At 46.4% G+C, this 17,734-nt stretch overlaps 1 protein-coding gene across 2 annotated transcripts in view; it reads left to right on the top strand.

Annotated features, from left to right (window-relative positions):
- The first annotated feature begins 2,271 nt into the window (after positions 1 to 2,271).
- Positions 2,272 to 17,734, top strand: part of Cog2 (component of oligomeric golgi complex 2) — a 34,200-nt gene continuing 18,737 nt past the window's right edge. The window contains exons 1-7 of one of the 2 annotated variants that reach the window (XM_052729180.1): positions 2,272 to 2,993; positions 8,157 to 8,318; positions 9,727 to 9,792; positions 11,662 to 11,742; positions 12,579 to 12,682; positions 15,323 to 15,431; positions 16,203 to 16,382. In XM_052729180.1, the coding sequence (XP_052585140.1) occupies positions 2,922 to 2,993; positions 8,157 to 8,318; positions 9,727 to 9,792; positions 11,662 to 11,742; positions 12,579 to 12,682; positions 15,323 to 15,431; positions 16,203 to 16,382 (774 nt within the window). In that variant the 5' untranslated portion in view covers positions 2,272 to 2,921. Of the gene's footprint in view, positions 2,994 to 8,156; positions 8,319 to 9,642; positions 9,793 to 11,661; positions 11,743 to 12,578; positions 12,683 to 15,322; positions 15,432 to 16,202; positions 16,383 to 17,734 lie in introns of those variants that run through there. The other variant, XM_052729181.1, reaches the window with a different exon arrangement.

Genomic DNA, 17,734 nt, shown 5'->3' with positions numbered 1-17,734 from the left:
CAGTAAGTACCTGTACTCATGTACACACACAATAAAAAATTAAAAATAAAGTCCTTTTTTTAAAAAAGTAAAGATAAGACTGAGGATATAGATACAGTTCAGTGATGGGGCACACAAACTTCTGAGGGCCTTGAGTTCAATTCCCAGTTCTGGAATGGGGGAAGACCTGGTAGGATCAAAGAAAGGTTTTTAAAATATTGATTGGATGCATCCTCGTGAGCTTCCCAAGTCTTTGTAGACCTGGGAGCCGAGGGTGATCCTTCCTCTCCCTAATGACTCTGCTTTGCCTGTTTTCCTCTAGGGACACTGAGGTCAGAACCACATACTCAGTCTTCAGGGTGAGTATACAATCCCTATAAAATTGGAAAATCCTTGGTCATCAGCAATAACAGGCCTCTTGTTCTGTGTGGTGATGTCTAAAGAAAATGCCCACATGAGTTTCCTGAATGTGATATTTCTCTTTGCAATTTGTGAGTGTTCAGTTGCGAACCTGCCAAAAACGGGAAAGCTATAAATAGGGCGGAGTGGGAAGAGAGAAACAGGACTTGTCACAATGCCACTGCAAGTAGGGAGCTAAGAATTTTCCAGAGACGGCAAGTCGAAGCGGGGGACTGTTTGCTTAGAAATGAAGCAGCAGGTGCATGCTTCCTAAGAAAGGAAGAGATCAAAGAACAGGAGAGCCTTAACAAGACAAAAAAAAAAAAAATGTGTCCACGTAAAGTCTCCTGAGGGAAGATGTAGCTCAGAGATGGACAGGACACTAGGCATGTTGACCCCTTATTGAGCCTGGCAATACTCAGCTTCATATTCCTGTCCTCATTACTCTTCTTTCAAGTACCGTGAGAGAGGCATCATTACCAGAGACGGTACTTGTAGTCATTAGTTTTCTTGTTGCTGTGGCCAAATATGGCATAATAAGTAACTAAAGAAGGAAGTTTCAGCATTCAGTCCACCTTGGCAGGGACGACATGGACGCTGGAGCGCAGGCAGCTGGTCACGTGATATCTGCAGTCAGGAAGGAGAGAGAGAGATGAATGCCGGCACTCAGCTTGCTCTCTCCTTTTTAGTCAGTTTGCACTAGTCCGAGGAATAGTGCTGCTCACATTCAGGGTAGGTCTTCCTTCCTCAAACGTCTCTGGAAAGACGGTCACAAACACGCCTGGAGGTATGCCTTGTAGGTGATTCCAAATCCAGCCAAGCTGACAATGAAGAATTAACTATGTGCTTAAATATGCAGCAGGAGATGCATACCTAAAGCCTAGGCACCAGGCAGTGGGAAGCTGGCATGACCCCCGAATGGCTGCTCACCAGCAAAGGAGTAAGTACAAACAGCAGGTGTGCAGCCAGCTCTGCAGAGAGGCTGTTCACCAACGCCTGAGGAGCTGCCATTTGCACTGAGTAACACAGCAGGAAATGGGCAGGCCAGGTGAGTGTCAGCTCTGGGTTAGATATCAAGACCACGCTCTCTGGGCAGGTCTGGGCTCCACCCTCTCCCACTGCCATGGGGGCTCCATTAGCGCCAAAGTTGATCTGCTGCCCTGGCTGGGGTGTGCTGGCATAGAATGGCAGTCCTTACGATGGACTCCAGGCTGCTCCCTACCAAATCTTGGGAAAGCAAATAGGCACCAGGACCCTTGCCCATTCTTCTGTGCCACCGGACCCTTTAGCAGCCCCAAGATTAGCACACTAGGCCATACATGTTCAGGTTACTTTTTTGATAAAGGGTGGAGAACAGTGTCAGAAGGGAATGGCAAGTTCTACTCCACCTGCTAGGGACCAGACAGGTTTCCCAGGAGTCTTTGTTTCTTTCTCTGCCAGCACCTGGGCCCCTCCCTTGGTGCTTCCAAGTTGTCACTTTGTAATTATAGATAGGGGCTGAAGGCCGTATCTCTCAATCCAATGTCAGCAGAGAACTATTCATTTTATTAGGTGCGAGGATGATATTTTCAGTTGGTAAGAATAGTTTTTTTTCGTTGATTTGTTCTTTCACCCGATGAATTGATAACCAGGATGTCTGGGGAGTGTTCTAGCAATATCTCCCAATGACAGCCATGGTGGTGGTGCCCTGAGTAAAGAGAACCTGGGGACAGGCTGGAGTTACTGGAGCGTGGTCATACTAGACTTGTATGAGTGGAAGACTTCCTAATAAGAATAAAATGTTAAAAAGAAAACAAGAATTTCTTTGCTCACTCCCCCACAAGCATATTAGGGGCATAGAGTGCCGTCCACTTCGTGCATCCTTGTGTATCGTGACTTCTCTAGACACTTTGGGGAGTCACTTTAAGGGGGCCTGCCAATCCAGGGCAGGCTCCGGCAATAAGGTCTTTAAATTTTACCCCTACATTCAGTTAGAGGGATGGTTTCATGTTTGGGGTAACCTGAAATGCAGAGCGATAGCATTTTTCCCCCAAGACACGTTTTTTCGTGTGTCTCCTGGTTGTCCTGGAACTAGCTCTGCAGACCAGGTGGCCTCGAACTCACAGAGATCCTCCTGCCTCTGTGCCACCACAGCCCGGCTCCTCTGACCGATTTTTAAGGACCATCTTTAAGGGCGGTGACGTTTTCTCCACGGAGGAGGCAGCTCTGGGACTCTTCCCCAGGGTAAAAAAACAAGGCTTGTTCTGATCCTTGACATTTCTCTTGGGCCAGACGCTTAGGCGAGTACGTGAGGCTGCAGTGCCGCTCTCGACCACCGGAGGCAGTAGCGCCCGGCTGCGAGGGTCGGCCTCGCGCGCGCCTCTCCTACTGCCAACTGTGCGCAGGCGCCCGCGACGCTCGTCTATTGGCTGCCGCGCGTCACCGCCATACTGGCGGAAGCAGGGCCAGCGCGGTGCAGAGGCTGGACTGCCGCGTCCCCTGCGGTGTCGCCTGCGCCCTCCTTGCCAGCGGAGTCTTGGAGCTGAGGGGCGGCGGCCGGCGTGATGGAGAGACGCAGGATGAACCTGCCCACCGGGCCGGACACGCTGTGCTTCGATAAGGACGAGTTCATGAAGGTGAGGGACACCGGCAGGTCCGCCGCCGAGGAGGCCCTACGCCGAGGCCCTGCGGTTCCCGGAGGCTCCCGCGGGTCGTAGGGACTCGGGGAAGAAGGGAGCGGGGGTGTCCAAGCTGAACTTCACTCTGACGTTAAGGAATGGGAGCTTGACAGCCTCGTCACCCTGCAGCCCAGAGGCTGCCCTGCTTACAAATCCAAATGGAAAACACTTCACTGATAGAATTTCACCCGGCAGGCACAGCCTAGAAAAGATTCAGGCTTTGAGCCGGAACTGAAGAAGTTTGCCCTGTTAGTTGTATCCCTCCGCTGTTGTCACTTAAAATATCCCCAAAACATGTTTACACTCAATTTCTATTTTGAGACAGAGTTTTGAGTTGTAGCCCAGGCGGGTCTCGATCCTCTTGTCTCAAGCTTCCCAAGGGCTGAGAGTCTACAGGTTGTGCCGTTTAATGTGTTAAAAGTTGAGTCTTGAGGGACCACTTCAAAGCTGTTTTCAGGGTTAGGGAGTTAGAAATTTTGTCTCTTTGGCACCTAAAATATTGAGCAAATAAGTGTAAATCTTACAGTATAGTGTGTGTGTGTGTGTGTGTGTGTGTGTGTGTGTGTGTGTGTGATTCTCCTTTCTCGTGGTAATTTTTCCCTCTGACTTAATTGGCCTAGCCCTGTTTTGATATTTGCATTCAGTTTACATGAGCAAAGCTCTGGATTTTTGGTTTTAATTTGTATGAGTCTTCTTTACCGTGCCCACATACTTTTCCATGTGAGAGAGGCGTGTCTAGAGCCAGGGATGAAGCACTCTTATGTAGTGACATTACTAAGCCACCGAAGTAAGTGTAATTTGCAGATTTATTATTTTATGTGTATGTGTGTTTGCCTTCCTGAGTTTATGTGCACAGTGTGTGCAGAAGTCCTCAGAGGCCAGAAGACTGTTGGGTTAGCTGGAGTCGTAGTTGCAGGTGCTCGTGAGCTGCCATGTGGGTTCTGAGTGCTGGGAGCCAAACTCTGGTCCCCTCTACAAGAGTAGTAAGCACTCTTACCTGCTGTGCATCTCACCAGCCCCAATAAATGAGTTCAAGTCGGATGCCTGAAAGAATGATTCAGAAAGCCCCTGTTCCGTCCCATGACTAAGAGCTACCAAGGATAGAAAGAGCCACAGGTGCATGATGGGAAAGGTGTCTGGAGGAAGAAAGCTCACCCAGGGATCATGGCCTGTTTTGACCTTAGGTGAGAAAACTTAAATGCCTCCTGCATGCCTAGCGCCAGCCGCCTTTCTGCCTCGTTACCTACTATGTCTTTCTCACACTGACATGATGCCTCTGTTAAATGCGGCATCAGAAAGTAGATGGCACGAAATGCAAGTCGTGAAACAACACACAGCCAGCTGGGGGAATGAGCGGCTGCTGGCACGTCCATGCTAGTTCATGCCATCAAACCTCTGAGTATGCCAGTCAATTTACGGTTCTGTTAACGTGACCGGATCGACGGTAGAGGAAACTACACAGAACAGCCTTTCTGTGTGTGGTGTTGGTTTTCTAGGTGGAGCCAGAAGTTAAGGTCCTTTGTTATTTGCATTTCCTTTAAAGAAACGTTTTCTGAGTTGGTTTGGTGGCAGAAAGGGCAGGAGGAGTGCCTGCTATGCAGATTGTACGTAGACATCTGTATCTTGTTCAGCATATTTTGCAGTGGCATATATTTTTTACAAGGTTATCAGATACACATTAGGAGAGTTGAGACTACACGAATTACAGTCATTTGTTTGAAAACTGTTATTAGATTGCCATGATGACAACCTGCTAGTGCCGTGGTAGCAATTGTCTACTTACCCACAGGCATTCATTGATCACCTACTGTGTGGCAACTGCAAATCTAGATTTGAAGACAAGGACAGAAAGGTGTGGTGTGACTGTTGAGCATGGTAAGAGGAAAAATGTGCAAGTTTAGAAACTACTTGGTCAGTGGTTGCTTTTGGACTTACCTGGTGCCTTTTTCCCCATGGATTTATTTATCTATCTATCGATTTATTTATTTATTTTAATCCTGACCACTGTTTTCCCACCCTCCTCTCCTTCCAATCCCTCCCCTACCTCCCTTCTACCTCCCTTGCCCCATTCACTCCTCCTCCGTTTCTATCCAGAAAAGGGCAGGCCTCCCATGGATATTGACAAAACATGGCATATCAAGTTGCAGAAAGACTAAGCAACTTGATATTGAGGCTGAGAAGGCAACCCAGCATGAGGAATAGGGTCCCAAAAGCCAGGAAAAGAAACAGCAGCCCCTGCACTCACTGTTAGGAGACCCACAAGAAGATCAAGCTACAGAACTGGAATATAGATGCAGAGGGCTTGGGTCAGTGTCATGCAGGATCCCTGGTTGTCAGTTAAGTCTCTGGGCGCTCCTATGAGCCCAGGTTAGTTGATTCTTTGGGTTTTCTTGTGTTGTCCTTGACTCCTCTTGTTCTTACAATCATTCCTCCCTTTCTTCAGCAGGATTCCCTGAGCTCGACCTAATGTTTGACTGTGGGTCTCTGCATCGGTTTCCACCAGTTGTTGGATGAAGCCTCTCTGATGACTATTCTTATCTGGTGTCTTAGGGTTTCTATTATTGTGAAGAGACACCATGATCACAGCAACTCTTATAAAGAAAAACATTTAATTAGGGGTTGCTTACAGTTTCAGAGGTTTAGTCCATTATCTTGGCGGGACGTGGTGTGCAGGCAGACATGGTGCTGGAGAAGCTGCTGAGAGTTCTGCGTCTTGATCCATGGGCAGCAAAAGGAGTCTGTCTGTGTACCAGGCCTAGCTTGAGCATATATAACCTCGAAGCTCACCTCCACAGAGACACATTTCCTCCAACAAGGCCACACTCGATAATGGTGCCATGCCCAAGGGCATATAGGAGTCATTTTCATTCAAACCACCACACCTGGTTCTAGTTCTCTACTCATTTCTCTACCTCAGTTATTGACTGGCACACACACAGCTTTTGGCTAGAGAGTTGTCTTTGGTGTCTCACTGTATTAGTTTTCTCATTGCTGTGACCAAACACCTGAAAAAAAGCAACTTAAGGAAGGGTTTGGTTCAGCTTACAGTGTGAGGAGATACCGTCAGTCCACCATGGCAGAGAGAAATGGTGGCAGAACTTAAGGCAGCTGCTTGGTCACTTTGCACCTGCACTTAGGAGGCAGAAGGTGATGAATGCCAATGCTGAGCTTACTTTCTCTAGAAAACACCTCACAGACATGCCCAGAGATTTGTCTCCTAAGTGATTCTTCATCCTGCCAAGTTGACAGTGTCATCCATTATACTCATCTTCCACTCTTAAAGTCACAGCAGGCTGTCACTGGTCCCATCGCCCCCTGCACAGCTCTAGGACAGTGAGCTAGACCCTTCTTTTTGCTCAACCATGCAGATCAGATGCTCTCTTCCTTCGCTTTCTATTTCTTTTCTGTTTTAAACAGTGATTTGCTGTCTAACCCAAGCTGAATTTGAACTCTTGGCCTTAGTAAACCAAGTTACTATTGATTCCTAGCCTTTTGGCTAAGACCAAGGATAGAACCAAGCTACTTAGAATACCTTTGATTCTACATCAGGTAGCTTTGCTGTGACAAGCAACCCTAAATAAGTCACTTAGAATAAGACAGTTCATTTGTCATAATGTCTTGCCCAAGGTCATATACCTGTTTATACCAAGGCTGGGGTTGTGGGCCATGTTCTCCCAAACCATCCAGGCTGATTGTGGCTGCACATGGAGAAGCAGATGGCTTTTCTGTAGGTGGCTATGATGCTTTGGTTCGGGAAAAAACCTTTTTGGCTATGATCAGGGCAGGTATTTGGTTGGTTGACTGAAGTTTTAACTGGTACCTGAAGAAATGGTGTATACAGACCTTAGTATTTTATTTTAAGATAGTGATGTAATCATTTGTTCTACACTGATATGACTCTACAATCCATCTGCTGGTTCCATTTCAGTATGGTCTTTTTGTATTCACTTTTTTTCTCTCAGTGGAGTAAGAACCTGTGGGCATTTGCAAAGGATCTGCTACAGTCTTCTGGGTTCGTGATTTCCCCACCCCCTGCCCTGCTGGGTTTATGCCACCCGTATGTGATTCAATAAGATTTGGTTTAGCAAATTGCCTGTTTCCAGTCTTTCCAAAGCACCTGCTTTCTTGTTCATGAAAATGGTCACCTCTTTTCAGTTGTAATGTTTTGATTTATAGTGTGTAATGGAATTATGTGATCTTTAATAATATATTCTGGGGCCTTAACATGTTTGGGAACCATTACACCTGAATCTTGGTGATGGAGCACCTCCACTAGTGGGAGGCTCAGTCGCAGGCGAAGTAGGTAGGAACCTGCCCACTGTAAGTGCATCAGCTTACCAGGAGCTTCTGATGCTGTGAGGAGAAGCTAAGAGCGTGGCTAGCCTGAGGGACCACAGTGGGAAGTGCTGCCTCCATACCTGGTCCACAGAAGCCCATTCTGTGGACATGTCAGTGCCCACTCAAGTGTGCTGTGAAATAACACCAAAGATGTGTTGTTGTCTGGGGAGAAAAGTGTTAGGTGCATGTGTGCAGGTGTATGTGTACATTAAAAAAAGGTTTAGAACATATGAAGCACAATGTTAAATAGTGAAAAATAGTTCAGTGGTGTATATCTTATAAAGCATGAAGATTTTGTTTTCTTTTTTCTTTCTTTGCTATTTTTCATAGTCTAGTGTGGTGGCGCACGCCTTTAATCCCAGCACTTGGGAGGCAGAGGCAGGCGGATCTCTGTGAGTTCGAGGCCAGCCTGGTCCACAGAGTGAGTTCCAGGAAAGGCGCAAAGCTACACAGAGAAACCCTGTCTCGAAAAACCAAAAAAAAAAAAAAAAAAAATTTTACACTGAATAGTTAATACTTAGAAAGTTAGGGAGGAAAGCTGTTTCTGTTTTTAGAAGAGCCTTAACTGAATTGTATCATTTTCGAAACTTAAATTCCCTGTAGAATGAGACCACAAGGAGACTGCCCTTAGCCCTTCTGGGCACCTGCGTGAGTGGACAGGCACCTCTGTCGCAGCATGTGACCAGAAAGGGCTCGGGACAGATGGGCCTCGTGAGTGGTAGAATGGCCCTTTCCTCCTCCTGTTTTCATGTACCAGTAACTTGGCTCTCCTGCTCTTTCCAGGAGGATTTCGACGTGGATCATTTTGTGTCTGACTGCAGGAAGCGGGTGCAGCTGGAAGAGTTGAGAGATGACCTGGAGTTGTATTACAAGCTGCTTAAAACAGCCATGGTGGAGCTCATCAACAAGGACTATGCGGACTTTGTCAACCTCTCAACCAACCTGGTGAGCTTCCCTCCATAGTCCCTACCACTGGTGTGATACACAGGTCCTCATTTGTGTGGGTTGGTTCCTAAAAGTGCAGTATTTTAGAAATCAAAGTTTCAGGGTCCAGGCACTCATTAATGTCAGTTACAGAAGAACAAAACTTGAATGGTGTTTTTCAGGTTAATTCTTGCTCACTTAAAACTACTGTGACCTTATTATTCTCTTTGTATTTTTGATTTTCCTGAGAAAGCCTTTTGTTGTTGTTTTTGAGACAATGTCTCTCTCTATAGCTGTGGCTCTTCTGACATTCTATATGTAGACTATGCTGGCCTGAAACTCAGAGATCCACCTGCCTCTACCTCCCAAGTGCTGGACTAAAGGTGTGTGCTACCATGCCTAACTTTTGAAATGAGGTCTTAATCTGTCGACCTGGCTGTCTTGGAACTTAACTGTGCAGCCTAGACTGGCCACAAACTTGCAGCAGTCCTCTATCTCTGGGGTGCTGGATTATAGGTGTGCATCACCATGCCCAATGTGGCTTGCTTATTTTTGAGTGGGTATTGACTATTAACTGTGAGTGTAGTAAAAGGAGGGGCAGCAAGAGGCCATTTTTGTTGGGTGCTGAGAGGTTCACAGGAAGTCCCATTGGTTAGGCTCTTCTGCCTGAGCACATGACAGCCACTCTTGGTGGGAGCCTACTCACTGGCATGACACATATGTATGCACATGCTAGTAGGAAGCAGGGCCAGCATTGATCTTCAGAAGGCCAGCCTTCGTGAATGGTGAGGACCATGCCAGCTGCTTATCAGAGCAGTATAGGAATGCTCAATTTAAAACTTTCAAACAGTTCTTTGAGGGTTTTTTTTTTTTAAATCTTGTTCATATTTTATTTTGCTTTTAAATGTTTGTCCAAAGAAATATAGAAAATACACCCTCTGGGAATTTTAAGAAACATGAAAATGAATGAACTGTGTTTGTGTTGTAGTTACTAAGATGACTGATTGTTCCAGTAGAATTAGAAACTTAGAAAGTTTTATTTTCATCGTGTTTAATTTGGATTTCCCCCAAGACTTAAAGGATTTAAGTAAGATGTCCTTCATCAGACCTTGGCACCAAGCCAGTTGAAAATAACAGTCCCTTCTGGTTGAAACCTTTGGTCATTAAACTTGCCCCGAGGTCCAGACCTCAGTGGTGAGCACTTGCACTCAGTTCACCCTGGCATCACAGAAAACCCCAAATCACCCAGAGATAAGTTGTGTGTAAGGAGACTTTATGTACTCTGACTTCCTTATTCTCATGGTCTACATGTATAGCCACAATCGTTTCTGTACTCTGCCAACAGTGATCATGGACACTTCGATCGTTACACAGATCGTTACACTGGATTAGGACTGATGATTTTGAGCTATCATGATTTTGCCTCTAGGTCGGCATGGACAGAGCCCTCAACCAGCTTTCTGTGCCTTTGGGACAATTACGAGAAGAGGTTCTGGTAAGTTCCCCCACTCTTAGTAAATGGTATAGCATAAAGCATGATACCCTGACTGCTTAGGGGTCCAAGAACTCCTGGTCTGTCGGTTTGTTGTTTTTCAGTGGTCAGTAGTTAGAGTCTACATCTCAGAAAGTTGCAGATAAATGATTCTGGTTTTAGCATGTGATATTACAGTCTGCAGCATGACTGGTGTAAAGGCAACAGAGTCTTCGAGTAGATGGCTTCAAAGTGGCTGGAGGAGGTGGGGTGGAGGTTCAGCCTGTTAGTGACCAGTCACTGGGTCAGAGCTGGTGTAGGTCCTAAGCCTTTTCTATTTTATAAGTATTTTCTCAGGTGAGAATTGATATGTGGTTAGGTTCCCAGCCTGCCCACAGAGCTCTTTAACCCCTGAAGGCACTGAGAGCTGATTCCTAGTTAGTGGCATACCCTTGCACAAGAGTTGTAATGTTTCTCTGACGTACCGTGCAGTGCGAGGAAGGGTGAACACTATAGGGAGTTTGGTGTCATGGAGTAGGTCACTGTGCCACCCCGTCCTTTGCCTCCTGGTCCACCCCCCAGTTGTCTGAGGCCCTCTGACTGCCAGGCCCTTTGGCACTGTGGAGCTGCAATGTACTTGGTATTCTGTCCCTAGGTGGCCTATGTGTGTCACCATGAGCTTGAAAAACCATAGACCATATTTGAACATGTGACAGGTGGACTTCATTACGTGTTTAGTGCTGGGAAAATTTTGTCAGTGTCAGGTGTCTCAAGGAAGGAGGCCTGTGGTGTTACCTCCTGAGCTGGGCTTTGAACTCACAAGCAGTGTGGATGCTGATGTCTTGGTTGTTTTTCTGAAGCTCTTCTGAGTCACTCTCCACAGAATGAAGGGGAATGATTCTGTGGTCCCCTGCTGGGTTCCACATCCTTATGACTCTACCTGGAGCTCCCAGAGCCCCATCTCTCAGCCTTCTGTGGCACTGACTGGCAGCTAACTGTCCTCTGCCTGAGGCCAGCTCTCATGCCGGCTTGTTCTCCCTTCCTTCCTCACCTCAGACCTCCCCTCTGCTCTACTGTCTGCCTTGCCTCCACCGTGTGCCATCACCTTAGCCAACACTGCTGAGTTTTTGATCCTCAGCCCTGCTGCAGGCCTTTGAGATCGATCCTGCGATGGGATGGAGGTTGCCGTTGTCTAGCTTGTCGGTAGCCAGGATTGCAGTGGTTCCTAATTGACTTTTCTGTAGAGTTTCTGTGACCTCCCCACTTCATTCTAGCTTTCACTGCCTTCGTTCCTGATTATCTCCTAGTTGACCTAATTCAGTAGCTTCTGGATTTTTTGTGTCTCTCTGTTCTTCTGGCCTCCTGCTCCTGGCTTCTTGATTCCTGAATTTCCCCATTCTTATAATGCTTTATTCATATTTCTTGTGTAGATTCCTGTCTACCCAAAAAGAAGCCAACACTCACTCCCAGTTTCTCCTTCTCTTGAAAGGGAAGCCTGTGATACCAGGATGTGCCTCACCTACCCTGAGTGGGGCTGTCCTCATTTCTTTGGCCTTCTAAGACTCTTCCCTGGGCTTGTTTGCAGATTTTCAGGGTCTACACCATGTCTTTAAATCCCACAGGCTTTGGTTGCCCTTTCTCCACTCCAGCTGTCTGTAGTGTCTCCTCTGTGCTACCTTTTTTGGCACTTAGTCTGCTATGACCTTGGCTTTGTATATCACTGTGCCTCCATATCCTGGATGCCTCACAGTGATTCTGTCTCATGATTTGTAATCTTTGTTCATCTCTAAATATTGGCCTGGGTACACCAAGTCTTACGAAATAGAATTGAATGTGTCAGTTTTATAATGTTATACTTCATTTTTGCAAAACATTTTCTTTATTATTTTCAAGAGTCTTAGGTCATCTGTCAGTGAAGGAATTCTGGCAGTAGATGAACGACTGTCTAAGCAAGAAGACATTAGGAAGAAAAAGGTATGCTCTGATGTCTGCCTCTAAACATTGGTTCAGTCTAGTGCATTATCACTTCTGTAGGGTGTGTGGTTTCTCTCTGGGTACTCTACTGAGAGGAGCATGATGACATCAGTATCTTTGTGCAGCCATTAAGGGCAGTACCGAGGTGTTCTTATGCCTGGTCTGTGAATAAGGAGAGAGGAGTAGCATTAATGTTTTAAAGTGATATGCTACACGCTACAAACACCCCTCCCAGGCTTCTTATGTTCATCGTCAGGACTTACTGAAGGAAGACAAAATTGGAGACATGCCTGAGTGGTCACTAGATTAAATAAATTAAATAGCAGCACCCCACAGGGAAGCTTAGCAAGCATGCCATTTGTCCCCATCACAGAGGGTGTTCTTGTGCACTGTAAGAGACAGGAGCTCAGTATCTGCCAGCGGCTCCATGTTCTGGGGAGCCTGGGCATCATCTTATTGTACCATGTGTCTCCTGTTGTCCCTGTGGACTTTTGTCATAAGTGTCTTTAATGAACTGACACTTGGGTATGTAGGTGTGCTGTGCTCATGCAGCTAAAGAAGATGAGTTTATTGGAAACGAAAAACATGAGAATAGATCTTGAGAAAATAAGTATAAGGGCTGGCAAAATAACTTGCCATCTTATTTTGTGTTACTTAATGTAATCTTAGGATAGAATTTTGAAATTTCACTGTAGGAAAGCCAGAATTGAGTTTACATTCTTGGGAATTCGGGATTATGTAAGAATATTTAAAATGTATAATGTTGATCTTTGCCTCTCAACATCCTGATAACTGCTTTTTTGTTTGTTTGTTCTTATTTGTCATCCTCTTTATAGATGAGTGTGTTGAGACTTATTCAAGTTATTCGATCAGTTGAGAAAATTGAAAAAATCTTAAACTCTCAAAGTTCTAAAGATGCGTCTTCACTAGAAGCAAGCAGGTAAGTGTTTTCACTAGGTACTTCACATCCAGGCTAAGATTTTCTTGAGTGAGACTCAAAACAAAGAATATCTGAGTCTGGTGTACTGTTTTTAAAAGTGACTCGGCCAGGTGTGCTGGCACCTGCTTATAATCCCAGCATTTGGGAGATGGATGCTGAAGGGCCGGTGGTGTTGACTTTGCTTTGCCTGCTCTGCACCACACCGTGACAGTCCTTCTCAGCCTGTCCTCAGTCAGCACCTAACCCTACCCCCAGCTTCTTTCCTGGACACCTGTTGTGCTGCCCTTCCTCTCGTTCCTGCTCAATCCAGGGTGCAGTCTCGGAACTCCACCCTAACACACATCCCAGGAAACCTCCTGGAACCTTACCAGGGATGCTGAACTGTTAGCTGCACATGAGCTGTACCAGTCTTGGTTTGGGATTGGTCTGACCCCACCAAAGCCTCTCCAGCCATTTTTCAGACACATGCACTCATCGAGTGAGAAATTGACTCTCTCCAAGGCAGAAGAGCTCCACTCTGCTTTTCTCCCTTGTCTCAGGAAATGAGTGTTGTGTTCTTTCTCCTGCTCTCTCCAGTGAAACTGCTCTCTTTTCCCTCTCCTCCCTTTCTCATCTCTAGAACCCATGCCTCCCTTACTCTAGTGCCAGCTTGGCCCTGGCGGAGCAGTTCTCAGTGTTTGCTCATCTCCATTGGGCACTGGGCTGGAGCTGCAGGCTGGTGCTGTGTCATGGCTGCATCTGCTTCCTCTCACTTTCTTCTCTACCAAATTCAGGCCTGGCCTCCCACCCTTTTAGCACAGGACTCTGCCATATGATCCTAAAGATTCTCCTGTGCTTAGTCATTCTGGGAATTCAAATCCCCAAGCCTCCCTTCATCACTTCTACATTCTCCAGAGCTGTGGTTCCCTGACTACAGCAGGTTCCAGGCTTGAGCCCAGTGTCTAGACCCCTGTCCATCTTTCTGAGTGCCTTTCTCTCCTGGTCACCTTCCTTTGACTGCCCAATTCACTTAACATGTTTCCAAATTCACCCAGAACATTCACGAGGTATGGAAAGGTGGTGTGACACTGTGCTAAATGGAACTAAAAGTTGAAAATGTGGAGGGCTTGTTTGTGCCATGTTCTGTTGTCTTGGATACTGTTGGTCTCTCCTGCTCTTGAAAGTTCCATGCAATTCTGCATCAAAATGTGCAGACAGTACACACAGAAGTTACCACAGAAGCCTCCCCTGACCTCACCTCCCTTCTGCCATTGGGCTCGCAGACACCCACCAGGAACAGAAGCTATTGGTGGACTTGAGTGCTTTCCCTGTCGGACTGTAAGGCCCTGGCATCGGGCCAGTCCTCACTGCCAGTCTCCGTTGCTGGTAGGCTCCCAGCAAAGGTGTGGACAGGGCCCTAGGGAAGAGTGGGCTTCCAGCTGCCCTGGGGATGAGCTTCACTGTGACACTGTGCCTGCTTTGCTCTGGATCACCTCCGAAAGCTTTGCTTAGCTCAGGTCAGTCCTTGTCCCTGTAGCAAAGGGAAGACGGGCAGATTAGTGAGTAGTTAGGTGGAGGGTGTTTACACACTAGACATAAACAGCCCCAGGCTCCAGGAGAAGAGCTGCAGACACTAAAGACAGGAGCATCTACTGGGCAGCCTTTCGCCTCCACTCTGAACGAGTTTTGATTTGACAGTCTGGGGCCAGGCAGTCCAATGGCCTCACTGTGATATTTCCCGTGTCCTTGTGCTAGGGACATTTTCCTAGCTCACCATTCCGCCAGTAAAATAATACATTTCTCCTTTGCTGTTTTCCTCCTCCTCGAGTGTCAGTGGTACTTTATACCCTGTTTCAGGGGACAGGTGCTTACACTGTATTTTGTGGCAGCTACTCACTGCATGCCTTCTCTCTGGGACCCACAGCACACTGAGAGTGCTCTTTCAGTATTGGTAACATAACTTTAAGCTATTGTTTAAATAGGAAGGTATTTAAGAGATTTTATTTATTACTATTGGGCCAACTTTATTAAAGAGACAAAAGCATTTGGTGTTTAAGAAGGATCAGGTTGCCGGGCGGTGGTGGCGCACTCCTTTAATCCCAGCACTCGGGAGGCAGAGCCAGGCGGATTTCTGTGAGTTCGAGGCCAACCTGGGCTACCAAGTGAGTTCCAGGAGAGGCACAAAGCTACACAGAGAAACCCTGTCTCGAAAAACCAAAACAAAACAAACAAACAAACAAACAAAAAAAAATCAGGTATTTCAGAAGAAGAGAGACGAGCAAGTGAAGAAGGAGAGAAGGTTCAGGAAAGAGAGACATACAGTCAAAGCAGGGACGGCGAGGGCAGTTGGGAGGGGGGCTTAGAGAAGGTAGGGGCACATGGCACCCTGGATCCTGGGGTCCTGAGGCAGATGGCCTAGCAGCAGTCACATTCGCTTTACCAGTGGCCCACTGCAGCTGGAATGGGCCATTTGGAGGAGACAGACAAATGGCACAAAGATGGATTTTGACCCTGTGGCAAGGCGGCCACTGTCCTAAAGCCAAGCACCACTTGTCTGGAAGCTGAACACTGTGGTTTGGACCTATATGGGCAGTCAGGTGCCATGTTCTCTGGAAAGTCAACAGCCTTGCAATTAAATTCTCTGCTTGTTGTCTCTCTCAGCCCACTCTTGACTGGACAGGTTTTGGAGAGAATTGCCACGGAATTTAACCAGCTTCAGTTTCATGCTGTGCAAAGCAAGGGCATGCCCCTTTTGGACAAAGTGAGACCCGTAAGTGTGGGTTGGGGTTGGGCTCTGGGTGCAGAGAACCTTATTTAATGGTTAGCAGCATGCCTGGCACTGATTGTGAATTACAGGATGTTGACCCTAGGCTTGGAGTTTGGTTTTTGACTCCTATTTTCCAAGTGTCATTCACTATAGATTTTGTGGAAAGACTAACTCACATTCTCTAAGTTGTAAGAGTACCATTCTAAATCTGACACCATATGGCACAGATAATGTTGAATTTTCCCAAATCCCTAGACTGAGTTTTTTGTTTTGTTTGGTTTTGGTTTTGTTTTTTTTTTGTTTTTTGTTTTCTTTAAATGTTAAACCATTTAGCCTCTGTGTGCATGCCTGAGTGTGTATATGTTTACAGCTGTCCATAGAGGTCGGAAGAGAGTGGCTGTAAGTCATTGGTGTGGGTGCTAGGAACTGAACTCAGATCCTCTACAAGAGCAGCAAGTGCTCTTAATGGCTGAGCCATTTCCCCAGCCCCTTGGCTGAGCTTTAAATCTATAATGTCTATCAGAAACCAATTTTACCTTGTAGCTATAGAGAAAATGACATTTTCTCATTCTGACTGTCTCTCTGTAAATTCTTTGCTGAGCCGGTGTTCTACTTGGAGAAAGGTCATGGAAGGAGATAGGCTGTTACCCCAGGCAGGGTTCCCCCTTTTAAATGTCCACATACTGCTTTCTGTGGGGTCAGGTACCAATATGTGTACAGCCATTTGAAGTTTGGAAACCACTGTGATGTGAGCTTTCTGATGGCTCCCCACAGCGCATAGCTGGCATCACAGCAATGTTGCAGCAATCCCTAGAAGGCCTCCTGTTGGAAGGCTTGCAGACCTCAAATGTGGACATCATCCGGCACTGCCTGCGGACCTATGCCACCATTGACAAGACACGGGACGCAGAAGCTCTGGTTGGCCAAGTCCTGGTGAAGCCATACGTTGATGAGGTAAGTGCTTCTGGTGTGGGGAGCTTATACAGAGCCATGCTGTGCTGCCTTCGCTTTGTGTGGGGTAGAGATGGATACACCAGAGATGCAAGGAGCTTGTTTCTGCGCGCTAGCTAGGAAGGGTCCTGCTGCACAGTTGGTACTGGAACTAAGTGCATTCTGATGGGTGTTCATGATGCAGCTTAGATATGTCTTCTTATGTGGGGTTAAGAGAAGGCATGGGTCAGAACATTAGCTCTGTTAAAGTGATGTGTCATACCCAGTTAAGTCACTCGAAAACAACCACTGGTCTTATAGGTGGACTAGACAAGCAAGTAGCTGGTACAGCACCACAGAGCCCAGAGCAATGAGGCATGTGGAAGGGAAGGCAGACCATATGTCCACAGCTCTTTAGGGAATGGAAGACACTGGTCCAGACTTGAGAAACAGGGAGGGATTGTCAGGCTAGGAAGGTGGGAATCAGAGATGAAGGACTTCACATCAACCCGACAGTGGGACACTTAGAAGATGTCCTTCACCTGCTGGATTAATGATCAGGTAGGAGTTATGTGTTCTGTTGGGAACTGTCAGCATTTGTGATGGCAGATGTTTGGCCAGTCTCTCGAGGGCTGTCCTTCATTCTGCTACTGTACGTCTTTGAGATTAAGTATAGAGATTAATTTTAGTCCTGGACAAGCTTAGAATTGCTGAAGTAAGTTTTCATTTTCCCACATTTTTATCTTGTTACACTCTGTAGCTGTCTGTGGAGGGAAGAGAACCAGCTGTACTGGCATTTACAAGCCACTGGGCTAGCTCAGTTACAGATACAGCCCGTGCCTTTCACTGAAGTGAGTCTGCAGTGCTGAAATGAAGGAGCATTGAAGTCCACGGGTCCATAGAGTGTATTAGCTTGCTTTCTGTTGTGTGGTAAACACTATGACCAAAACCAACTTAAGGAAGATGGTTTATTTTAGCTTACAGTTCCAGAGGGATCGAGTTAATAATGGCAGAGAAGGCTTAGCGTGCTGGCAAGAGCAGAAAGCTGGGTGAGCACACTTTTATCCACATACAGGTAGTAGAGAGCAGGAGCAGGAAGTAGGGTAAGGCTGTAAACCCTCAAAGCCCATCCATAGTGAAGCACTTCCTCCACAAGGCTCTACCTCTGGGAACCAAGTATTCAAATATGAGCCTATGGAAGACATTTCTCACTTAAAGATAGTGTTAAGTGAATTATAGCCCCCCTCACTTTTAAAACTTAAAGTTTCTGTTATATGATATTTTGAGTTTCAACCCTATAACCAAAATAAAATATTGAAATGAACTATATTTTCATTTGTCTCATACTTTACCCTAAGCCTAGTAGTGATAGAAGA

The sequence above is a fragment of the Peromyscus californicus genome, unplaced genomic scaffold, assembly GCF_007827085.1.
Source record: "Peromyscus californicus insignis strain IS unplaced genomic scaffold, ASM782708v3 Scaffold_8__1_contigs__length_139910024, whole genome shotgun sequence".
Taxonomy (NCBI): Eukaryota; Metazoa; Chordata; class Mammalia; order Rodentia; family Cricetidae; genus Peromyscus; species Peromyscus californicus.
Note: the sequence above shows the minus strand (reverse complement) of the source record. Positions and strands in the feature narration are given on the sequence as shown.